General features: G+C 41.7%; 1 protein-coding gene across 2 annotated transcripts in view; it reads left to right on the forward strand.

Annotated features, from left to right (window-relative positions):
- LOC112104192 (synaptotagmin-like protein 5) overlaps window positions 1–14,235 on the forward strand; it is a 95,550-nt gene extending 81,315 nt beyond the window's left edge. For both annotated transcript variants that reach the window (XM_026649994.1, XM_026649997.1), the window contains exons 12-17: window positions 559–661; window positions 3,332–3,493; window positions 8,285–8,393; window positions 9,740–9,875; window positions 12,108–12,316; window positions 13,590–14,235. In XM_026649994.1, the coding sequence (XP_026505779.1) occupies window positions 559–661; window positions 3,332–3,493; window positions 8,285–8,393; window positions 9,740–9,875; window positions 12,108–12,316; window positions 13,590–13,732 (862 nt within the window). In that variant the 3' untranslated portion in view covers window positions 13,733–14,235. The remainder of the gene's footprint in view (window positions 1–558; window positions 662–3,331; window positions 3,494–8,284; window positions 8,394–9,739; window positions 9,876–12,107; window positions 12,317–13,589) is intronic.
- Window positions 14,236–26,465: the final 12,230 nt, after the last annotated feature.

Genomic DNA, 26,465 nt, shown 5'->3' on the forward strand with positions numbered 1-26,465 from the left:
CTTGGTCAGTCTTTTTTGTTTCTCCCTCTGACACCCATATTTTTATGTCTTATTTCTACCCAGTGTTTTGGTAAACTATATGATAGTATATGAATTAAAAAAAGCCTAAAATATTTAAGAATTTTTTTATGTATTAATCAAGCTCTAATAATAATAATTTCTAAAATTCTCTAACCCTGCAAATATATGAAGGTAGGCCAAAGGATGAGTTTGTATAATTTCAAGTTTTGCCTATTAGCATATATGGTCAATCAAAAATGTAAAAACTACAACACAGGAAATTGCTAATAAAGTTATACGTATTTCTCAGGACTGTCAAATTACTTAATCTTTGCTCTTGTGATTATTTTGATGCCGTCAGAATCCTCTGTGCATTTGTGTGTTTGTAGATATGTAGCTCACTTTTGCCTGTTGAGTGTATTCTCTCTAATATTTATGCATGGATTATTCTGCAAAAATTGATTTCCTGACGAACACTTCTGGTGTAGTTTTGCCAGGTGGCCCTCTCAGACTTGGTTGTTTTTATTCTCTGGTAATAATTTACTTCTTGATCTGCAGCTATGTCAAAGCATACCTCCTGCCAGACAAATCTCGCCAAAGTAAACGCAAGACCAAAATCAAAAGCAACACCACCAATCCAGAGTTTAATGAAACACTAAAGGTGAGAACACTGCCATGCCTGTAATCCATGCTGAACTTTGCCATTAAATTTAATTTGGTTTTTATTTCATTTATTTATACCATAAACCAAACATTGGGAAATTGATTTTAAACACTGGGAAATGATGCTAAAAATGGAAATATTTGAGTTAAAATATCTAGCTGTCATAGTGATTGTAGCTTTTGACTTCTCAGTATTGAGGGAGAGTTTTTATTTTGTTTTTCCTTTCCAGGTATAACATAACTTTTGATAATCAACTATTGTATTTTTACTTTCGGGGATCGGTTTCAGAATCATTGAAATCCCCTCTGTGACGGGTTGGACCCCCCCTTTGGGGTGCCACTGAGCCCGCCTGTCTCATAGCCTGGGTTTCCCTCACTCTGTGTTACTGTGACCAGCTCTCAAGCTCCTTTCCAGCACACACACAAGTAGGGACACACCCAACTGTAGAATCACACTGAGTCTGCGATCAGCTCTCTGTGGGAGGGCTCAGCTAGGGGAATGGCCAGCACTCCTGTGCACACCTCCTCTGGGATGTAAACCCAAAATAATATTGTCTTGCGCTGTATAGAGAGAGCTGTACAACGCAAGCTCATAAAAATCGCCCCCTCCCTCAATGTGGAGGGAGATATGCACAGCTTCCCCCCCCCCCCGATATGAATTGCACAAACTGGGTTTTGGAATAAACAAGAAATAAGCTTATTAACGACAAAAGGTAAATTTTTAGTGATTATAAGGGTTAGCAAACAGAAGAAAGCAGATTACTGAGCAAATAAAACAAACCACTCAAAAACAGGTTACAGATACTAATTTCTCACCCTAAATGTTGTTTAGGCAGGTTGCAGAGTTTCTGCAGCTCAGAGTTCCAGTTGTCTCTTTACAGGCCAGACCCCTGTCTCAGCCTGGACTCAGCCCTTGCCTTTCCCCTGCTTAGTTCCTTTGTTCCTTCAGGTATTTTTAGCAGTCTTCCTTCTTGGGCAGGGAGGCAATGGAGAAAAGCCTTGTTTGACCCACTTCCCAGCCTTAAATAGAATTTACATAAGTCGGGAATTCTTTGTTTCCAGTGAAAAAATACTAGCAGTGTCCAAGGTGGTACTGCGTACCAGGTGACATTATCACATAACCTTGTAGTGCAGAAACCCAGGAAGCTTCTCAGGAAGGTGGGAGATTAGTATCTTCCAAGTCTTATTGTTCTTCCTAATGACTCATAGAGGCTGATTTCATACTGTCTTGTAGGCGTTCCCCCAAGTACACACAGTTGTAATTGTTACATAGTCAATATTCCTGACTTCAGATACAGAAATGATACATGCATGTAAATTGGATAAACACATTCAGTAGATAGTAATCTTTTCAGTGATACCTCACATGACCCATCTTGCATAAAACATCTTAGTTATGCCATATTCATAACAATATCTCTATGAAGGATATGGGGCGTAACGTCACACCCTCTACAATGAGTTTGGAACCAAGGGTGATGGGAGTTTCTAAAGTAGCTTAATTACCTCACAAATCCCATTTATATTCCGAAGTCCTTCAGGTACTTTTGAAAATCCCACCCCAGATACTTAAACATGGGTGGTTTTTTTTCTATAGCGGCTAATAAAAATATGCTCAAACAAGTTTCCTGTTAGAGGGGCTAATATAACTTCTCTGGTCAGTGTAGTTGGCCTAATCTGGCTATAAAATCATTTCACAAACTAAATGCACCTGTTCTGGCCAGATTGTTTACCAAGGGGGGGACCTGTTTTATAGCACCATTTGTAAAATGGTTTATAGTATAGTTGCGTCTGGTCTGCACTGGGAAAAAGTGAGTTAGTATCCATTTAGCAAAGATCACATTTAACGCTGTTCTCTAGGACAATCCTAACATGCCTTCCAAACTTTGTTAGGCCCCATCTACGCAATCTGATGAAATTTCATATATATATATTCTGACAAAGATGGCTTATCAGACTTGTGAGTAAGAGCTAAATAGCTAGATTCAATAGCAGAAGAACTGTTTGTCCTAACTGTTCCCATTACTATCATTTAAAAACTATCTTAGAATCGATCCTTTTGGCCTTTTCAGACCTTCAAGGCAAAGTCTCATCATTCTAATGGGGTAACTGCTGGCCTCTTACAATCTGCTAGTTAATATATATTTTAATTATTATCACTTGTAACCATTTGGGCTTTTGAAAAAATGTGGAGATACTTTACTGAGAAGAGGGGACACTTTAGAAAGTTCAATACGGTGCTGCCAACTTTTTTTTTTATAAAGGCTCTTTGTTATAGAATAGACTTTTATCTTAATTGTTCTATTTAATTACCATGGAAGCTACTGTGTAAGAATTAAATAAAGATAGTTTTTACTGCAAAGGGAACTTCTTAAAATAATCTGGTAAAGAAATAATACAGACAAGTGACGACAACAACAATAATGTAAAAAGATAAATGCAGGCTGTAAAGTGAACAGTTATCCTTTATAGATCTCTCTTGAATAATAGCCTTCTGCAATTGAATTGATCTTCACTTGGAAAGAAAACAAATGTCTCTTCCGTGCTTCATTTGTCAGCTACCATGTACTTTATGAAGATAAGGTTGTATGTTTTTTATATAGTGCCCTTATGGAACTGGACTTGACTCTCATTAAATAGATCCTCCACTCTGTTTGTCTTTCAATAGTATGTCATCAGCCATACACAGCTAGAGACCAGGACCCTCCAGCTTTCTGTCTGGCACTATGACAGATTTGGGCACAACAGCTTTCTTGGGGAGGTGGAAATTCCTTTGGACTCCTGGAATTTTGAAAATCAGACAGATGAATGGTTTGTGCTTCAACCCAAGGTGAGGCTCTCCAGTTTTAGTGGCATAACAGTAAAGCAAGATCAATGAGGTTTTGTTTTTGTTTTGTTTTTTCCCACTGAAGTGTAGCTGTAAAATTATATATTTCTAATAAACTGCTTCTGGGATGGACCTGTGAAAGGAATAACACTTCTAACAAACCAACACATATTGTCTATGTCAGTATATATGAATGCCTATTCAAAACCAAACCTATTAAAAGAATAAACATACACATGCATCCAGTAGTAGACACAATCAAAAGGGACCTGTTAAAGAAATAGCACATGAAACAATGGATCTTTCTCAAACAATCACTGCTAAAGGAATAGACCTTTCTTCATGCATCAGTTTTAAGTATTTAACAATTTTCTGTGGTAGTGAGGTTCGGCATTGCTCTTTTATTCATATTGAATTAACAGGTAGGTTATAGCATCATACTATTTGGTACACAAAACAGTAATTCTATGGAATATGGCATCTATAGTGCTTAACTAATGTGCTATGTCTTCTGGCACTTATGGTATCCCTCACCGGAGAGGGCTAAAGTGTTTGTTTTTGGAATTGGAACAACTTTAAAGAGCTGTTTATAAACGTTAAGATTATATGCTTCTAAAATGCTCGCTGTTATACTAATCAGAATCCTAGAGCCCTGTACAGACACCCGCTTTATATCTGCGGATATCCGAGGCGCTGCAGGGCTCTATCGGGAATGGCAGTGGCAAAAGCAGCCGCACGCTAGGCCGCCACTCACAGGACCCAGCGCCCTGTGCGGGCAGCTTCTCTGGCATGGCTGTACCACTAGAGCGGGCACCAGGTTCACTGGCTCGCACGCTCCCGGACTAGCACGACCAGGGACAGCTGCTGCAGCATGAAACAGTCTCACTCAGATCTGTCAAATAAATGATGTGATTTACGATTGTTACACTTGAGCAAGGGAGCTAAAGTAAGTGAGCATCTTAATCTTCTAGGCTCCCCTTCACCACAAAGAAGGGAGCAAAAACTCGTTAAGCATGCAGAGATCAGGCTGGGGGAAGGTGGTTATGAGTAGAGCTTGTGTGAGTAACCAATTTTTTGGTTCAGCCACCAAACCAAATTAAAAAAAAAAATCAAAAATCATTTCAGGTTGGCCCGAAACAACTTTTTTCAGATTTTTCAAGTTGAAAAATGTAGTATTGGGTTGAACAAAACATTTCATTTGACCCAAAACTAAATCTTTTGTTTTGATTTTGGAGAAGTTCATAGAATCATAGAATATTAGGGTTGGAAGAGACCCTCCTAGTGAAATAGTGTTTCCTAATATCCAACCTAGACCTCCCCCACTGCAACTTGAGTCCATTGTTTCTTGTTCTGTCATCTGCCACCACTGAGAATAGCCGAGCTCCATCCTCTTTGGAACCCCCCTTCAGGTAATTGAAGGCTGCTATCAAATCCCCCCTCACTCGTCTCTTCTGCAGACTAAATAACCCCAGTTCCCACAGCCTCTCCCCGTAAGTCATGTGCCCCAGCCCCCTAATCATTTCCGTTGCCCTCCGCTGGACTCTCTCCAATTTGTCCACATCCCTTCTGTAGTGGAGGGACCAAAACTGGCTCAATTCCTGGAGCAGAGGGCATATTTGTCAGCATTCCTATTTCTCTGTAGCAGAACTGGCTAGTGTAGGGTTTAGCTCTTATTTAGAATTGAGAATTTTACATGAGATACACTCACATTTTGTGTTCAGGCTGATCATAATGTTACGTTGTGAAAACTACTGGACTGTAAGACTTGTTGCTCAGTCTCTGTTCAGCTTCACATCATTTTAATTTTTTTTTTAAATCATAACAACAAAGGCACTGATGGAGCACTTTCACTCAGATCAAAAAGTAATCAGGTCTAAGCATTTCAGACATTCCAACTAGGAAATGCTGTCTGATTATTTCCAAGCTCATTATAAGAGCTATTAATTCTGCTTCATTATTATCAGATAAAAGAGAACTAGAATATGTCTCATTTGCTCGCTAGGATGATCTGGATAATGTTTTCAGAAATAATGTTTCTCACGTTCAATGAAGGTAGAGCAAGAAGTAATGGTTTAAATATGCAGCAAGGGAGATTTAGGTTGGATATTAGGAAAAAATTCTAACTATAAGGGGAGTTAAGCTTTGGGCTGGGCTTCCAAGGGAGTTTGTAGAATCATCCTTATTGGAGGTTTCTCAGAACAGGTTGGACAAAAACCTTTCAGGGTTGGTCTAGGTTTACTTGGTCCTGCCTCAGGTCAGGGGGCTGGACTAGTTGACCACTCAAGAGCCCTTCCAGCCCTACATTTCTATGATTCTCTTATTCTGTAAGTGTAGCTCAGTTTGTTGGTAAGCAAAGAAAAGAGTTTTTTTCTGAATGACAAATTATTGCAAACAGAATTAAAGATCTGGTTTGTTTATATATATGCTAGGCAGAATACTGTCCTACAATATGAACTCCATGTCTCTGACAAGAGCGCCAGTTAAACTTTGCTAAGGGTTGACATTTGTTGTAATCTGAAGCTATTCAGCTGTTTTAATAAAAAAGTTGAGGGTTTTAAGATCCATTTGTCCTCTGAGCGCTGGATGGTCAGTCCTCTAAGGGGAGAGTGGTTAGATCAGAATGGTCAGGAGAATAACTTTAGGGTTAAAGCACAGGGCTGGGAGTCAGGAGACCTGTGTGTTAATTCCTGGGTAATTTGAGCAGGTCACTTCTAAAAATTAGGGCTTTAACTTCAGTGCTTCACTTCCCCCATCTGTGAAATGGGGGAAATTATTCTGACCATCTTCACAGGGAAGTTGTGAGACTAAACTCACATGTTTCAAGGCATAATAAAGCTTCCTGGCAGACAGGGATTTAAGTTTTTTATTAAAGTTAATGTTTAAAATTAAATGTAGACAAGCTAAGAGGGAAGGTACTGTACATCTGGGGTCCGGCTTGAATTATGAGGGATTACAGGTATCCATTACAAGGATCACAAGATACATACATATCACATAACCAGCATAGACCCAGATTAGGGTGCGGGAGTTTTTAAAGCGTCAGTGGATAAGTGGGCTCGGGTACGCCACCCATGGAATGTATAAAGAGTCCAAGTCAGTATCAGTGTCTCGAATAAGTACATGGGTGGGGTGCATCCCTTGGTTCGTCTTAAAATGAAATTTTCCCCTATGGGCAGGTTATTCTGCAGTTGTCCACTATAGAGTTTGTTGCACCTTCCTCTGAATCCCCTCCCTGTGTATGAGCAGATGGCAGGATCTAGCCCTAAATATTTTTATTCATCAGGTGATAGTGTCTTAACCTGCAGTATAACTTTAAAGGCAGGCTGAGCTTCTGTATGTCACCTTACATCTTTCTGAGGTTATTTCTTTTCCTGAAAGTAAAATTCTTCACCTAGTTATTGGGATCAGGAGGCAAGTTGAACAAGTTTCGGCTGTAAGTTCTCACCAATACAATTATTTCATAAGCAGTGCAGTATCTTGATGCAGTGCTCAGAATATAATTCCAGGCATAGCATATTGCCCAATCACTCAGTGTTGTCATACTGGGCAGCACTTCGTGTATCATAGTCATAGAATTGTAGGGCTGAAAGGGATCTTGAAAGGTCAGAAAGTCCAGTTCCCTGCATTGAGGTAGGACCAAATAATCCTAGACCATCCCTGACGTGTCTGTCCAACCTGTTCTTAAAAACCTCCAGTGATCGGGATTCCACAACCTCCCTTAGAAGCCTATTTCAGAGCCTTCCCTCCTTATAGTTAGAAAGCTTCTCTTAATAGCTAATCTCAATCTCCCTTGCTGCAGATTAAGCCCAGGAGATCTAGGTATCTGGATCTAACACACCTTTAAGTTCCAAGCTTATGAAGCACATTCTGATTGCATGAGTTGTCCCATTGACATCAATGGGGCTACCTGTGTGAGCAAAGTTAGGTACATGCTTAAATGTTCCACAGGATTGGGAACTTAATGTATTTCATGAGCAATTTCTCCATTGTATTCCATTTCTCTAGGAGAAATCACTGTTTACTGATATATGATTTATTAATTTTATGGGTAGGGGAGGCCTACAAAAGCAGTTAGTTTTTAAAAATGACCTTATAACCCATTTTCTTATTTAAATTAAAAAATACATGAGTCTAATATTGCTTTTGATTAATGTTATAAAAAAGCATAGAGCACACTCCTTCTGGAACGAATTTAGAAATGTAATGGGGAAAAAGAGGTGCAGAATGTTGAGAAATGATGTTTGGGAAGAAGAGGAAAAGATATTTGGGAAGTAATATTTATATCTGTAAATTTCTGTTCTGTTTCAGGGCCAGATTATGCCCCCTTATTCCAAGAATAATCCAATTGAAATCAATGGGGGCTAGTTATGGAGTAAGGTACCCTTATTCATGTTGATTAGTATCAGAATCTGGCCCTAAATTATCTACAGTTTATATATCCAGCTTACTTGGATCTGTTTGTTTGCTGTAAATCAGTGCTTGACATGGGTTGGAATTTTTCTTCATTCTAATAAACCGAATTTCTCTCTCCCGTTTATGTTTACTGAACAGCATCTAGTGCAGGGCATATGACGTCTGTTCTTCTGAGCTTTTTGCACTCCCTCGACTATGAAATTTTCAAAAATGTGGCTGTCTATATTCAATCAGTGAGGGCTAATTAGCTATGAGCACTGTGCAGTGGCATGACCTATTTAAGCATATATCATGGCTTACCTGTACAATAGAAATAATTGAAAATGAATGGGTAAATAATTAAGCTTAGATGGATTTCTGTTTTTCTTTCCTCTCCGTCAGCTGGAGGTTGCAGCAGATGTCGGGCTTCAGTATAAAGGAGAGCTGATAGTTGTTTTACACTACATTCCCCCTGAGAAAAACCTAATGCTTCCCCTCGGACAGTTTCAAGGTAAAATGATCATTGATGGCAGCGTCCAGTAATGAGATGCCATTTATGCACCATTAGGAGTTCTTGCACAGCTGTGACATCATTAAAAAGACCCAGCTGGTCAATAGCCATGGTTTAGGACGGTCATTATCCAAAGCAATACTCTAATCCAGAGTTGTTGTTGTGCTTTGTGCACAACAACAGTACATGGATGATCAGAGTAATGAGGCTAGCACAGTTCCTCTCGCTGTTCAGAACCTTTTTACACGATTTAGTCTACGATTTCCTTTGCTCAGTTTCATCCCATTACTCCTACTGTAATTATATCCCTTAGGCGCCTATTAGAATTGTCTAGGGTGGTCCATTATAGTCCTCTGAAATGGGCAGTGTTTCTGTGGAGGAAAATATTATTAGTTACTACATGTACTGCAGTAGTGTCCAGAGAAGTGATGGTCCAAAGAGGTAGCTATGACCAGATAGTAATTCTGTCCTTGGACACACAGTATACACACAGACCACAGGCAGAGAGATTTGAGCACAAGAGGAATTTATGCCAAAAGACACAATACTACTTTGCAAGCATGGGTAGCATATTAGGCTCTTTTCTCAGATGAATTACATTCAGTTTATTAGCAGTAAATTCCAAGGCCCTCTGCTATAATCTGATAGTCTTTGGTCTGAGGAAACCAGTTGCTCCATATTGTAATTTGTATGCCCCAGATTTCTTGAGTTCTTAAGTATTAATTTTACTCAGAAAGCACAGTGACAACAGAGGTGTGAATGAATGGCCTTCACAGCACATGGATCTGAGCAATTTTTATATTCATTAATCTAGATTTTAATTAAATCATTTAAAAAACTCCATGCAGCAAGGTCTCTCTTCTGGAGTGAACTTGTACCATATACGTCTTTATATCAGGCTTTAAGAGAGATGTTTCAGATTCTGCCTATGGGGGGAGACTGTTGGATAAGAGCGTCTCTTTGCCGCCACAACTCAGAATGTATTATTTGTCATCTGTAATAGAGAAGAGGAGAGGATTTAAAGAAAACTTGACCTTTTCCCTTCAATGTATTAGTACTACCATATTTGTACTTGGAGACTTAGGATAGCCCAGCCCTGTGATGTCTGTCAGGGATTGACCATGTTTGAGTCAAATTTTTTTACCAGGTGTTGGGTGATCTCCTCCTTTTTCCCCACTGTGTTTACAGATAAAGGGCCAGATTGTAGACACAAGCAGTACTTCACTCCACGAATGGTCCTGTTGAAGTAAACAAGTGGCAGGAGTCTGTCCAAAAAGGCTTACATTTCCAAATTGGTTATGCAGTATTAAGTTCTTGATTTTGTTGTTGGTTTGTTTTATGTACAGGAAAGAAGAGTTTAAAAAAAGGAAAGAAAGGAAACACACAGCTGCCTTCTGGGGGTATGTTGGAGGTCCTCATCAAGGAAGCCAAGAATTTAACAGCTGTGAAGTCAGGAGGCACTTCTGACACATTTGTTAAAGGGTAATTTTTACTTTCCCATATTTTGCATAGCACATCAAGAGTAAAACTAGCTTTTGCATTGAATCCTAGTTTATCTGATCAATATCATTTTTGTCTGATAGCTACTGAACTTTACTCCTGAAAAAGAACTTGCACCTCAAAATGGATTTTTACTTTAAATTCTCTTTGTCCACTATATTTAAATTTAGGTCATAATATGTGATTTTAAATCAGAGCATTAATTTTACTTTGTAGACTTCAAAATGTGGCTTTGAAATTTGACATTAAAGGTAAAACTTTAAAAAAAAAGATGAGTATGTGATATATGTATACATACTATATATACATTTATGTAATAGAGTATGATTTCATATATATAATGTGTCAGTTTTTGCTATATACATATGCCTCATTATATTATTTATTTTTTAGCAGTTAGTCTGAAGTTAGTATCCCTGAATAAGCAGAAAATATTTGCTGTAGGAACACACTTATATTTGTATAAAAACCATAGTCCTGCATGACTGATTATACTAGATTCATCATAAATGTGAGCATGGCACTCAAGGTGGTAAATGAGTGAAATATGGACAGCTGACAAGAGTGTTTCTCCTTGCCATTGTCCTTGTCAATAAAAGCTTTCATAGTTGCCTATTTTACATATAGTTGTGTTGGTTATAGTCTGCATGTTTTGGTTGAAGTGAACCCCTTGATAAAGTTTCACCACTAACCTGATGCCCCATATGGATTCACCTCCTCTCCAGACCAGCTAAGAGTGGTCAATTGTTCCTGAGGTTATAAAAATATTTCTGAAGGAAAAATGTTTTGCTTTTGCTGTAGCTCAAATTGTCTCAAGTGACAAATGTATTTTTGCAAGTTTTCCTGGGGCAGATATACCCAGAATTCATTGTAAGGTTTTCACCCTGCACCTCCCATTCACATGATCCAAGTGCTGTACTATCAATGTACTGAGTACATTTTTTTTTAGGCACAAAGAGCAATCCATAGGCTTATTTTACATTGCTTTGCCAGGTGCTGTTTTCTCTATGGTTGGCTACAACTATGAGAAAAGCATTTTTGTTAAAATAGGAAAACAAAGAAACAGATTGTCTGGTCCCTCACTCTCCTCTCTGCAGCTTGTACACACTTGAGATGTGGAGTTTACAGCAGGCTAAGGGGAATTTTTGTTGTTGGATCCCCTTGTTTATGAATTGGCAGCACATTGCTGTTGCTGACACTGTGAACTGTCTCTGGCTAGCTCATCACACACATCTGTTGTTGCTGGCATGGGTTGTTTTATGTAAGTGGAGCTTGAACCAATTTCCCTTGGACAAACTATTTTCCATCAGGTTACACGGTTTTTCAAAATATATTTTCTATAGCTGAGATGAACCCATAAACTGTACTGGGGGAAGGGTAGGTACAGATTAGGGAGATTTACTTTGACTTTGAAAATAATATATTGTGTTTACAGAGTTTCAAGAAAAGAGTACTCTGGTAAAAATATAAGGCTTATGGAATTGAAAAAATTGTCAGACTTCAGAGCATCAGAGGCTCTGTGTTTTAGTGAGGAATTAGGCTTCTGGTGTAAATGTAAACATAAGCTTATTTCGATTCATAGGGGATAATACCATCCACTGACAAGCTGCTAATGTTCCTTCCCTACCACTCACTTATTTTTGCCCAAGTTAGGTTAGATGTGTGTATCATCATGTAATAGTGTTGTTTCTCACCATGAATCTGAAACCCTTATTTACATGGAGAAGCGTTGTTCTCCAGGAGGAATCCCATTGAAATTGAGAGTTTTGTGGTTAAGGTCAGTGCCTTAACCTGGGATACAGGAGAGCTGGATTCAATTCCTGTCTCTGAGCCAGACAACCTGGACAAGTCACTTGGGTCCCAGTTCAGCACAGCACTTAGGCATATGCTTAACTTGACTTCAATGGGACTTCAACATGTACTTAAATTCTTTGCTGATTTGGGGTTGTAATCTCTCTCTGCCTTGGTTTTCCATCTGTAAAATGGGGATAATACTGCTTCTTTTCTTCCATCCTTTCTCTGTTTTGTCTACTTAGAAGGAAAGGTCATCAGGGAATGGACAGTTCTCACTATGCATTTGTACTGCACTCAGCACAATGGGGCCCTGATTTTGGTTGACTTCTAGGTGATACAGTAATACAAATGATAAATATGACTGATGTGAAGTCTCATCTACCTGTTTTTTTCCCTTCTCTTTCTTTCTGTCCCCCTCAGATATCTGCTCCCAGATAACAACAAAGCAACAAAACATAAAACTCCTGTAATAAAGAAGAGTGTTAACCCCCACTGGAATCACAGCTTCACTTTCAGCAGCTTGAATCCTACGGATCTACACAACGTATGCCTAGAACTGACAGTCTGGGACAAGGAGTCACTCTCCAGTAACATCTTTTTGGGAGGTGTCCGTTTGAGCACTGGAAGCGGTAAGGGCCGTGTTTGACTGGGAATCTTCACTTTCTTCAGCACATAGCTCATAGCCATATAAAGGATGGGAATGCTGTGACTATGGGGCACAGAGGAACTATGAGAAATGAAAAAAGGGTGGCTTACTAGTCTAGAGGCAACTTATTTCTTTGTGCTACCCAGTGAGAGACATTAGTTTGCTACCCTGTTGTAACGATGCTTCCGAAGCCAACTGGGACTGTGAGAATTATGGAAACACTTCTTCCCATCTGAGTGAGAAATGAGAGTTTCATGTTACTCCACAGCAACCCTTCTGGCTGATGAAGGGGCAGCTATGAAGAGAGAGTCGTCCATTCCTTCTCAGCTAGGAAGACAGTAGTTGTGGGATAGAGCCATGTTGGGAAATTTTGCTGGCCTCTGCCCATGATATGCCTATTTTGTGGCTACCAAAAGGACTTTAGTGTTCAGCTAATTGATGACAATCCAACGTCTTTCAGGAAATCAGATACATATGTTACTTATTTATTTTTTAAGCTTATATAGATTCTTTTTAAAAATTATAATGGGGAGATGCTGAATTTACAGCAAAACCAGACAAAAACCCAGCCAAACCCAGGCTGACAAATCACCTTTTACAGTTTCTATTGCATCATTCTTTTTGAGATATTTCTAAAAAACTTTGTTCATTTACGTATGAAATACTTCTGGTTTCTTTGTTGTTCTTTATTTTCCTTTTATGGTCTGCCAGGTTTTTTTCCTCAATAGATAAGTGTAAACCTTCCTCACCAGAAAAATCCATAAACTTTGTAAGGCACATGCTTGATAGTAGTGTCTTGCACACAGTAGTGCAGTGAAGGAAGACGCTGTCTTTCTGTACCTTCTTGAGAGAGATAAAGTGGGTGAGGTAATATCTTTTATTGGACCAACTTCTGTTGGTGAGAGACAAGCTTTGGAGCTACAGAGAGCTCTTCCTCAGGTCTGGGAAAGGTACTAAGAGTGTCACAGCTAAATAGAAGATTAAACAGATAGTTTAGCATAAGTAGTTAGCTGTGACACTCTTAGTACCTTTCCCAGATCTGAAGAAGAGCTCTGTGTAAGCTCGAAAGCTTGTCTCGCTCACCAACAGAAGTTAGTTCAATAAAAGATATTACCTCAACCACCTTGTCACTCCAATATCCTGGGACTGACAGGGCTACAACTACACTGCATATACCTTCTTGAAACAGATAAGGAGCCATATTAAGTTATGTCTCACTAGCATGCCAAAACTCTCCATGTTTTTGCAATTGCCAGGTGTAAGTAACGGGAAGGAAGTTGATTGGATGGATTCTCACGGGGAAGAGCAGCACCTCTGGCAAACGATGATGGACAATCCCGGAGTTTCTGTGGAAGGTATATTAATGCTGAGATCTAGCATGGGAAAACGCAGACTCTGAGAACAAATGGCTTGCACAAGGATAAACTCCAGCTGTTTTGCTGACGTGACTCTTAACTGTTGTGGGGTACCACAAGGATGCCTGGCGTTAGTGGAATTCAGTCTGTTGTAACTTTGCATATGCGAAAGTGGGGAAGAAAGACTCCTCTTTGCCTTGGATTTTAAGGCTCCAGAGTTGGATTATAATGCATTCTGCACTTTCGTGCATCCGTATTCTTAAGACAATGCTCCTTACCCTAGTGAAACTCCTACTGAAGTCAGTAAGAAAGATACCTGAATATAGAATATAAATCGAGCTTTCTTTGTCTCAGAGACAGAAATATGGTCTACTAGTGTCAACATCCATGAAGAATATGGAGCAAGCAAATTCTTTAGTCATTTGATGACTAATTATTTATGGTATAAGCCAATTTGAAGCAACTCAAAAGTTTGGTATTTGAAATGAGATTAGAAACCACCAGATTCCAAGCAGTCTGAAAGAATAATTAGCAACATCCCTTCCCCCTGTTTACGTGTTCAGTTATTTGAACTGTGCATGACAGCAAGCCTTGCAACAAGCATCACTGCAAGAAAAGCTGATACACTGCACACAGCAGCCATTATTTGGGTATTTAGAAATAGGCAGCAGATGTGTGGATATAAAATAACAGGAATGCTCTACTCTGCAGTGATGCGTGTGTTGTGTATTTCAGTGCACAGTTCAGAATGCAAGCTACGGTTCCCCCAGATCAAAGAGCCTCTTATGAAAACAGATTATTATACATCCCTAAGCAGCTTCCAGAACTAAGCACCGTTACTTATGGCTGCATTATAACTTTTGCTTATAACTCATTTAATAATTCAGACATCACTGTGCAGAAGAGGAGAGAAGTTCAAACATCTGTCATAACTGATGAGCTGCTGACGTTTACCCACACGTGCTGTTTCAGGTTTAATGGACTAAGTCCCAATTCAGTAAAACATTTAAGGAAATGATTTAATTAAGCGTATGCCTAACTGCTTTGCTGAATTGGGGTTTAAATGGGGAAGTTTTCTGAATGGGTTGGAATCCTATTCAAGCATATCCTGCTGATTTATTAATTATTAACCATGATATGATTTAGAATGAGATTTTGCTGCTGACTGTTACTAATATGAGTCCTTGCACTTATAGTACTAATGCATTTTAATATAAAAATGTTGTCTTATGATTTCAGTTACTCCATGTTAAATGGCATAGTTGTTCTATATTAATTTGGATTCCTAAAGACTGCTTTGTGTGTAATGAGATCTGTCCTTGTCTCAATAGCACCAAGCTTAAATTTTCTGCCCGCTAAGAACTACACCCCCATGTGTACAGAGCACAATGTTTTCTATACCTGCTTATGTGTTTATACAGCAGCAGAACCATAGCAAGGAATAATTGATCCTTATCAAATATAACGTGTACAGTATTTGCAGATTTATGTGATACACTAAGTTCAGCACTCGTGTGCTATGGTGATAGGTACCTTATACAAACCTAAGAAACAGCAATAAATTGGGTAAATTACATTTCATCTCAATGATACATAATTAAAATTGTGCTCCCTGTCATCAACAGTAAATACATCTACTGCTATTCTCATCCTTAATTATTTTTCAAGCATTTTACTTTGGGGAGCAAGACAGTATCACTGTGAAAAATATTTAGCAACCACAAACAAAATAAACCAATAAAAAAACTCTGTCACCTCCACCCCATATATAAGTACAGATTCTCTCTCTGTTCTTTTTCTCATACGGTCAAAATTCAGAACCTAAAGCTTTCTCTGAAGAAGAGTTACCACAATCATGCTTATTTGAGAGGTAAAAATCCCACCATTCACAATGCAGCAACAGCTGAAGCCCCAGGTTTTATGACATGAAGTACTAATGGCTAAATAACTACAGCTTGAGTTTTGTACCTGAAACTGAAGAAATGCCCTGTCCACTACCGTTATATCTCCCATTTACAATTGAGGCCAAAACCTTCAAATTGTATGTCTTTTCTCTCCTTTATAATCTTATTTTTTCCACCTGTTCTGTTTCTGGGTTTGGCTTGAGTGGCATGAAACTGCTGAACATGTTACAAGTTACCTGTTAAAATAATAATGTAGTAATGTTAGGTGGAAAATATATATGTTTTTAAATATTCCTTTGTTTGCATTTCAAAGAACACCATAGGTTACTAAAACAGATTTCTAAAAATCTAGGACAAGACTTTGAAAAGTGACTAGTGATTTTGGGTGCCGAATTAGAGACGCTTTAAAGGGCTCTGATTTTCAGGAAGGTGAACACACCTCCTCTGATAATCTGACCCCTTTAAAGCAGCTCAGATTGGACACCCAAAATCAGTAGCTGCTTTTAGAAGATCCTGGCTGTAATTTTCTTTATTCCATTTGGCTGTGTACATTTGTTTACTTTTGGAATTTCACTCAGTTAGGGCAGTGAAAAGAGACTAGTCTGTTTCTAGTCAAATTTACTCTCCTATTCTCATGCATTTTCATGGGAGTGGGAGTACTTCTGTTCACAAAAGCCCAGAGGAATGTATAATTTTAAGCACAGAAACCAAACACGCAAACACACCCCGATGCACTCTTTTATTAAATGTTTCTTTTAGTTTCACAATAATTCTTTTAAAAATGGGTTTTCTTCAACAGTTGTCCCCTCAAAAAATACCCTATAATTGGGGCCTAAACTACCCCATCTCTTTAATGGACTTAGAGTCTGGATTTCCTAAGGGGTTTAAATCACAGAGATACGTTTGTTTTAGGAGCGTTTACATTACACTGACATGGAGGCTCAAGCTCTGTTTTCATTTATGTGTTTGGCCAAATTTTAAAAAAGTAACAGTTATTAAACTAAAGAAAATGATTGAGGGTAAATCCTGACCCTATTGAAGACAGTGGGAATTTTGCCATTGACTTCAGTGGGGCCAGGATTTCACCCTGAGTCTTAGCCTAAAAGGTTGAGTAGTATGGGCCAGATAATAAAGAGGCTCCATCCATTATCTGTAGTTTTATATTAAGTATATGGAATAAGACAATAAATTCCAAATGGGAAGTATTTCCGTTAGGAGGCTGCTGTTTTTTATGGATGGGATCTGGGCAGTGCAGTGAGTGTCTCACAGCTTACTACAGACAGTTTAGTTTTTGTTTTATTTTAATGTATGCCTATCACACATGGGCTAAATGAATCAATGCTGTAAACCCCAGCAGCTATTTAGAAAGCTTTGATCTTCAATGGTGTGATCAGTACATTTGTAGAAAGCATTTGGTGTGTGGAAAACATTGTCACATTAATAATACCCTTTAAGTACTTGTTCTCTTCTTTATATAAATGGTGTATGGGGTGGGAAAAGTACAAGATAACTGATTGCACATCTGACTTTTTGTTTTCCAGATATTTGATTAATTGCTTAGAATTCTGTGCCATTATGTACTGTGTGTCACCAGACTGAGCACTAAAATGGCCAATAAGTAGGGTTACCAGATAGCAACTGTGAAAAAACCGGGACAGGGGATGGGGGGTAATAGGCGCCTATATAAGAAAAAGTCCAAAAAAAGGGACTGTCTCTTTAAAAATGGGACATCTGGTCACCCTACCAATAAGGGACCAAGTTAAAACTTCCCTTGTGTATAGATTTGTGGCACTGAAAGTACATGAACAATTACTCAAGGCAGATTTCTACAGAAATCTCAATCTAATTACTCTTACATTTAACCCTGAGTTATAAATTCTAGTCCTGAATAATAAAACTTGACACAGTAGATAATTCTAAACTATTCTTTAGCACAGTTTTATATAGCTACAATACTTGGGAACAAGAAGAATCTATTTTTAACAGTATTGATTTAAAAATAAAACAAGTCAAGCACAATGCAGTATAATAAAATATGTATTTTTCTAACAATTTAACTACAAAGCTTCATTCTCTACCTTATTCTTCCCCTAATAATCAGTGGGTTTGACTTATTTAAAAAGCATGAAGTTACAAACATTAAAAACTATAATAAAAGATACAAATATCACTGTAAAATCTTGAGCCAGAGCAATAAACATCTCCTTATACTGCCTTGTCACTGCCCATTGCCCAGGCATCTTGTCTCTAATGCGATTTGACATTTTATCAACGCACCCCTTTTCTTTGCTAATGGGCCATGGGAGGGGCATCGCAAAGGCATAGAGGGAACCCCCTTATCGTCCTTCAAGACTCACGCTGTCATTGCTTTTCCGTGACCCCATTGCAAGAAGTTCCAACATCACTTTCTCAGTTGGCATCTCAGCAAAGTGATTTTGTGCCACCATTCTCAAGGGGCTTTTGCTGGCAAACCTGAGAGGAGGGTTCTGGGTGGCAAGTGCCGTTTATCATGGTGCATTGATTAAGTCGGAACCTTACCACATCATGCCCTTTCGATAAAGATTACACTAGGGAGACATAAAACTAGCCCTTGCTTTTCAGAGGAAAGATTTAATTGTGTAGACTCATGTTCTATATTTCCCTGCTTGGTTAGCCTGTGTAATTTGCCACGCTTCTGAGTAGTGTTCTGGAAGAAGTTTACAAAAGTACAACAGCAAAGCAAGCTTTGAATATCCTAAATCATTGATTGAAAAGACTGAAATATAGGAGGATGACAGTTGAAACTGTGTCCCCTCCCCAATCCCATCTTCTTTTCCTTTTAATTCTGGATCACGTCCACCATTAAAAAGGGGGTTCAAAGTCATAGTACCACAGTCACCTTGTCTATCAGCTCACATGCTACAATAAAGGTTGCACCTGAATCTTCCCATAGTTCTCCCTCTCCCACTCACCCCTCCATGTAGCCTTCAATAAATCCTCCACTAAGGATCACATCTGATATGTCAAATTCTTAAATTCATGGTTGCGTCTAAATGCTGGCCTCAGATGGCAAGGACCCTGGGCAGTGCGCAGCAGTCATAGGCCCACTTTGATACTGGCCCTACTTCTTTTCCTCATTATAAAGGAGAACTGAAGTTTTATTTCCCAGCCTGGGATACTGGTTTTTAGCTCTTTGCAACAATAGCAAAACAACAACACCAACACACAACCCAACACCAGAAAACAAACAAATGATTCTTCCTTAGAGCTGACCTGCATGCAGAATGGTAATAATACATTGGGAACTTTATTCCCTAGATTTAAAAAAATAATATATATTCAAAGATGCTGAGGGCAAGATTTAGGAGGCCTGGGATACAGGCTGTGGGAAGGGGTTGGATCCGAGCAATTCCCATAGGGGATGGCAAACTCTAAGTAGTAATGGTGTATTCTTCCTTCATTGTCCATGAGATGCGCTAGACCATGTTAGCGGATTCCAAACACTGTGCCCAGTGGGTGAGGGGTGCTGTCTGACATGGTGGTGATAATGGACATGTAGCTAAATAGTGTATATTAATGCTAGTGTGTGAGCCTGAACTTGTGAACAAGTGGCTTTTGGTTTGTTTTTGAGAATCTATCCTTCCCACATCTGGTGTCATGATTTAGATTAGCTATTGCAATAGCTCTTATTTGTGACCATGAATTATACACAGCTGCATACTTCTAGTCCTCTTCTGGAGAACTTGATGCTTTTTAGCCTTAGGCTGCTTTGGACAGCATGTTTGAGCTCCCCTTTTACTTACTTTTGGGGTTTGTTTAACAACAAAATTAGTCTTTGTTGCAACGGTTAGAGAATATCACGTGTCCTCTTCTTCTGAATTCTTTCCTGTTCAAACTCTCTGTTGCTCGCTCTCCATTTGGTACAATTAGAGTGGAAATGAACACTATTAGCATTAAACAACATTGCATTATAAGAAGCTACGCCAAAATTGAGCCAAAACTTTCCTGCCCAGCTTGCTCTTGTCCTTTCCTGTGTACTGTACATTCAGACTTGTGGACTGTGGAAGAAGGTTGATGGTGAACCCATTTGTAGTTATTGTAAAATACAATGTTCTTTCTCTTACAATAAAACTAATTAAACATGATGCTGTGTTCCCGTCTCTGCTAAAATGCGTTACATCAAATCCCTTGGGCCCCTTACAGCGAACATGCTGTTGCCCTTTTCTAACAATGATGAACAAGGGACTTCATCTACATGCAGCCAGTAATACTAAATGTATGCTATGATCTAAGACCTGATAGGTGTAATGTCACTGTACTTCTTGTGTGCTTTTCTCTTCTCCTTCCTGCTATTGCTTTGTCTTCTCTCCCTCCCTTAGCTACTCTTTTTATGTTAATTTTTATATTTTTGTTATGAGTAGATTTAATGTTTGTGAAAAGGAAGGTCTAAAAGTGCTGGTTTGAGCCAGGAATACATTATTCTCCACTACCCACCAGAACAAATCTTGGCCTAAATCCTCTGTAAGGATCCTCTACTATCTCATTCTGACAAGCACCCAGTCCCTCCCTCCCTCCCCAACCTGCTAAATATGTCCAATTTCAAGGTGCCATCCACCTGGAAGTCCAATTGTGTTCAAAGGGTTAACCTTGCAGCTTAGTGTTATTACTAATCATTACATGTCTTTTTAAGCAACACTACTCTGTTTCAGGTTAATTCACACTTTCAGCCACATCACAGGACAAACCAGTAGGAATGAAATTGCATCATCCTAGATTGTTCAGTATCACTCTGGCTTGCCCAGGTGAATGTTCTCTTATTTTGCCCAGCTAGCTTTTCCAGGTTAGTGGGGTTTGTTCTTCTGATCTGACTGAAAAACTAGACAAGGCAAAGAATTCCCACCCCCAATAAAGCTTCATCTTCTGATGAGACACTCTGGGCCTGCCTTGCTCACCTGGTTCTGAGCTATCGCAGCAGTCTAGGCCTAGTCTGTCAGCTTCATACGTCTTGGCGTGGCTCACATATGTCACTCCACAGCGAGCCTCTGCTTCTCAGTGGCCGATCTCTTTCTTCTCACCATTCCTTTCGAACTAGTGCTCACTGCTGGCTCAGGCCTTTGTGGAAGTGGGAGCCTGGCTTCCAAAACCCTCAAGCCGTCCGCAAATAAAAAGCTAGCAGCAGTTATGACAGAGGGGATCTTTGCTAAGCCATTTCCAGCCCCACTCTGGCTCCAACAGCTTCTGCAAACATAACCTGACATGTCTGTTTGGCAAATATATTGCCTGCAGATCCCTATGTATAACTTCCTCTCCTTTTTCCTAACCTGAAGCCCTGGATACCCCAGACTGCAATTTATCTGGGTAAATCCCAATACATATGCACTGACCTGAACCCATTAAAAAAAAAAAGTCGCACCTGGGTGCTCGTGTAAGTACTAATCTGTACGGCAAGTGCTTTGTGCGCAATATAAATACCTACCATCATTCCTGGAGCTCCTGTTTCACTGTGGTATTGCACTACGTTTGTGTATTACTGCCTAGTTGTATTCAGATGTAATTGGCTGCTTGTTTGGCTTTGGAGTGAGAGTTGTTTTCGTTCATTTACTCCTTTCAGAGCTACAGGCCTCTCTGCTTGTAAATGGTTTCCTTTGGGAGCTGTAGCAGCAGTGGGTGGTGATTAGCTACACATCAAAATATTCTCCAAGGCCATCATTTCTTGTGTGATGTGGATGAGGGGCCCAGCGATTGGGAATTAACCTGAAACAATAGAGAGACACCATGTGCAGGTTTTAAAATGGTCTCCTTTGAAGCCATGTAGCCTTGCTGCTGATGTTCCCTTTCTAACAGGTCACAGAACCATAGGAGTGTCTGTAACCCCCGTGTCCACGCCCTACACACTATTGTAATAATCTTTGTACAAAATGTGCCTTGTGTGGTATCATTTAAAAACTAATTACTGACTGGTCAGTAATATTCTTATGTGATGTGTATTAGGAATTATGGATATGTGCTGGAATTATGACTAAAGTGTGTTTAAGCCGAGCAGGTCAGGGGGAGTTGTTAAACAGGTCTATCCTAAACAAAGGAATGTGTGTTTACCTCAACTTACGTAGAAGCAGTAAAGAAGGCCATCAAACTAACAAGGAGACGGGAGACTGCGGGAAACTGAACAATTTGCATTTTAGCAAACACCAGCAGGGTAAGAAAGAGCCCGAAGTTTCCTTTACCACCAGACTCCATGTTGCCTTCCTCACTGCTTGACTAAACTTTACTTTAAGGGGTATTCTTCAGATGAATCCATTTCTGAGGTTCACTGGACTGTAAAAGAAAGGGGCAGAGAACCCAAAGTTCTCTTTCACCTAAGAAGACAAAGGAACCAGCTTTTTAGGGCTTCTGAAGGAGATTCTGCCCAAGGCAGTGTGGGGTCAGCCACCATCTTGCTGGAAGACTATGGGTGAGAAAACCATCTTTAACAAAGTTTGTACCTTGCTAGGTTAAGTTTTCATTTTTATTTGCTTGATCATTTCTAACTTTCTCTCTTATAATTGAACTCTCTTAAAATCCTATCTTCTTTTATTGATAAACTTTGTTACTATTAATCTACGCAGGGGTCGGCAAACTACAGCCTGCAGACCAGATCCGGCCCCTCAGGGCTTTGGATCCAGCCTGTGGGACTGCCATCCTCGTGGCATCTCAGGCCCCGCGCCGCTCCCAGAAGCGGCCTGCACCACATCCCTGCGGCCCCTTTGGGATGGGGGGCAGAGGGCTCCGCATGCTGCCCTTGCCTGTGAGTACCTCCCCTGAAGCTCCCACTGGCCCCGGTGTGCGCCACTGCCACCCCGGAGCCGCTCCAGGTAAGTGGCGCCAGGCCAGAGCCCGCACCCTGAACCCCCCCTGCACCTGAGCCCCCTGCCTGCACCCCATCCCCCATGCCCTGAGGCCCCTCCCGCACTGTGCACCCCCTGCTGCACCCCAACCCCCTTCCCTGAGCCCCCTTGTACACCCCGCACCTCTCCTCTGCCCCACCCCTTGCCCTGAGCCCCTTCCTGCACACCGCACTCCCTCCTGCACCCCAGCCCCCTGCCCCAGTCCTACATTCATAGCCCTGCATGCAATTTCCCCACCCAGATGTGGCCCTTGGCAAAAAAGTTTGCCCACCCCTGGTCTATACCAACAGTGCTGTGTTTGAATTAAAGTGAATGTTAACTCCAATTGATGTGGCAAGCTGTTTGGTTTTCTCTTTAAAGGAGCAAAGGGAGCTTCTTATTCCTCTGAATGTTGCAGGAAAGAGCTGGGCATTGCAGAGCACACAGGTTTAGGAAAGTTCAGGACTAGGGGTGCGTTGGGGTCACCTGCTAACATCAACCAAGTCTGGTAAAGACAAGAGTGTGTCTGTGATAACGGCTGGCAGGCTGTTGAATTCAAAGAGGTTGAATCAAAGCTGTCCCACAGACAGAACATGAAGTGTATGCCGGCTGCTGGCTGACTGTCTCTCTCCCCCAGGCAGGAAGCTCCAAGTAGAAGCAGCATTTTGTGGCACTCAGGGTTACAATACCAGTGGTGACACAACTTCTCACTGGTCTGAACTGCACCCCTGAAGGTGACTATCCCACTCCCTCTTCAAGGAACAAGGCACCAACTTGGCAGTAGCTGATTCTCCCTGTTCCAGCCAAAGTGGCCTGTAGGGGCTGTGCTGATAGATGACATGAAGGAGTTACTCTGTGTGGCACACCTGCAGTGCTGAAACCCTGCCAATCTAGGGAGCAAAAGGTTGAGGTAAGGATCAGAGCCTAGAAATTACATGGTGTTAAAACTAAATAACCTGGAGTTCAACTTTCACAATTTAGCCTTTGTCTTTGTTACAATGTGTGTGTGTGTAAAAATGGTGTGTTAGTAGTAAGAAGGGTAGAACGCTGCACCTTACTAGTGGACTCTCTTTTGAAATTATTTTACTCCGATTTCATTATTTATGCTGTATAATCTGAGACACGCTCTCATCTAAGGGTATGTCTACACTAAGAGAGTAGTTCGATTTTACTTAAATCGAATATGTGGAATCGATATTACAAAGTCGAACGTGTGTGTCCACACTAAGGACAGTAATTCGACTTAGTGAGTCCACACTAACGGGGCAAGCGTCGACATTGGAAGCGGTGCACTGTGGGCAGCTATCCCACAGTTCCCGCAGTCCCCGCTGCCCATTGGAATTGTGGGTCAAGCCGCCAATGCCTTCTGGGTAAAAAAAATGTGTCGAGGGTGCTTTTGGGTAACTGTCGTCATCCAACCGTCACTCTCGCCCTCCCTCCCTGAAAGCGCCGGCGGGAAATCAGTTCGCGCACTTTTCTGGTCAGTGACAGCGCGGACGCCAGCACTGCGAGCATGGAGCCCGCTGCGACCATCGCTGCAGTTATGGCCGTTGTCAACACCTCGCACCTTATCATCCACCTTTCCCAGAGGCAGATGCTGAGAAATCGGGCGAGGAGGCTACGGCAGCGCGGTGAGGACCTGAAGTCTGAGAGTGGCACAGACCTGTCACAAAGCACGGGACCCCGCGCCGAGGACATCATGGTGGCAATGGGTCATGTTGATGCTGTGGAACGGCGATTCTGGGCCCGGGAAACAAGCACGGACTGGTGGGACCGCATAGTGCTGCAGGTCTGGGATGAATCACAGTGGCTGCGAAACTTTCGCATGCGGAAGGGGACTTTCATGGAACTTTGTGAGTTGCTGTCCCCTGCCCTGAAGCGCAATGACACCCGGATGCGAGCAGCCCTGACTGTCCAGAAGCGAGTGGCCATAGCCCTCTGGAAGCTTGCAACGCCGGACAGCTACCGGTCAGTCGCGAACCACTTTGGCGTGGGCAAATCTACCGTGGGGGTTGTTGTCATGCAAGTAGCCAACGCAATCGTTGAGCTACTGCTCTCAAAGGTAGTGACCTGGGAAACGTGGAGGTCATCATAGATGGCTTCGCCGCGATGGGATTCCCAAACTGCAGTGGGGCTATAGATGGAACTCACATCCCTATCCTGGGACCGGACCACCAGGCCAGCCAGTACATTAACCGAAAGGGCTACTTTTCAATGGTGCTGCAAGCACTGGTGGACCATAGGGGACGTTTTACAAACATCAACGTTGGATGGCCGGGCAAGGTTCATGACGCTCATGTTTTCAGGAACTCTGGTCTGTTTAGACGGCTGCAGGAAGGTATTTACTTCCCGGACCACAAAATAACTCTTGGGGATGTGGAGATGCCTATAGTCATCCTCGGGGACCCAGCCTATCCGCTAATGCCCTGGCTCATGAAGCCCTATACTGGAGCCCTGGACACTGAAAAAGAACTCTTCAACTACAGGCTGAGCAAGTGCAGAATGGTGGTGGAGTGTGCTTTTGGACGTCTCAAGGGGAGATGGAGAACCTTACTGACTCGCTGTGATCTCAGCGAAACCAATATCCCCATTGTTATTGCAGCTTGCTGTGTGCTCCACAATCTCTGTGAGAGCAAGGGGGAGACCTTTATGGCGGGGTGGGAGGTTGAGGCAAATAGCCTGGCTGCTGATTACGCCCAGCCAGACAGCCGGGCGATTAGAAGAGCCCAGCGGGACGCGCTGTGCATCCGGGAGGCTTTGAAAGCTAGGTTCCTGAGTGAGCAGGGTAACCTGTGACTATTAAGTTTGTGTACAGAGAAGCTGAACCTGCCCCCATTTCTTTACCCAGTAAATGTTCACTATCCTCTCCTGTTACATACCCCGTTCCCCCCCTTCCAACACACGTTTAAAAATAAAATCACTTCAATTTTGTTAATGAACACCGTTTTCTTTATTACTGTTTTCTCGGTAAAGTGTTGAACCTGGGACGCAGACTGTGGTGGGGAGCGGGTGTAGTGTAGTGATGCAAAGGACGCTTCTAAACTCCAGGAATGACAGGCTCCGCACTGGTGGACTGGTTGTTTCAACGGAGCCTGCCACCCCTCCTGTTCGGGACTCTGTGTGTGGGGGCTATGTGACTTTGTGGCAGGGGGAGGACGGTTACAGATCCCCTGCTGCGTGGCTCTGTGATCCAGGATAAGGACCGCTGCATAAGATCTCTAACCGTCCTCCTCTGCCACAAAGTCACATAGCCCACCCCCCCCACACATAACATGAAAACCACCTCCCAGACTGACCAGGGTAACTAGTGACTGCAATGTGTGTGTGCCCTGCTGCTGAACCTGCCCCCGCCTCTGTACCCTGGTAAAGGTGACTGTCCTGTCCAATTACCAACCCCTTACCCCCCCTTCAGACAGACTCTCCTCTAAAAGAACATGATGGAAACAGTAATTAACAGAAACCTCTTTTTTATTAGCAACTACACATGAAACTGGGGGATGAAACTTGGACGGGGGCTTGGGTGAGGTGGGAAGGAAAGGACTTATCAAATTTTGGGGAATGAGCCTTCTGGTACTTGAGCAGTCTGCAGGGGTGGAGTGAGAGTTTTCACGGACTCTGCCGCCCCTCCTTCTTGGGACTTTGGGTGAGGGGGGTATGGGACTTTGTGGCGGGGGAGGGCGGTTAGAGATAGACTGCAGCAGGGCTCTGTCCTCCTGCCTCCGGTCCTGCAGAACACCCACAAGCCGCCGGAGCGTGTCCGTTTGCTCCCTCATTAGTCCAAGCAGCGTTTGAGTCGCCTGCTGTTCTTCCTGCCGCCACCTCTCCTCCCGTTCCATGTGTGATCGGTGCATTTGGGACAAGTTCTCCCTCCACTGGGTCTGCTGGGCTGCCTGGGCTCGGGAGCAGCCCATAAGTTCCGAGAACATGTCCTCCCGTGTCCTCTTCTTCCTACGCCTAATCTGCGCTAGCCTCTGGGAGTGTGATGCCAGGCTAGGTCGGGAGACAGTCGCAGCTGTGGGATGGGAAAAAGA

This window comes from Terrapene carolina, unplaced genomic scaffold (assembly GCF_002925995.2).
Source record: "Terrapene carolina triunguis isolate 2854851 unplaced genomic scaffold, T_m_triunguis-2.0 Scaffold24, whole genome shotgun sequence".
Taxonomy (NCBI): domain Eukaryota; kingdom Metazoa; phylum Chordata; order Testudines; family Emydidae; genus Terrapene; species Terrapene triunguis.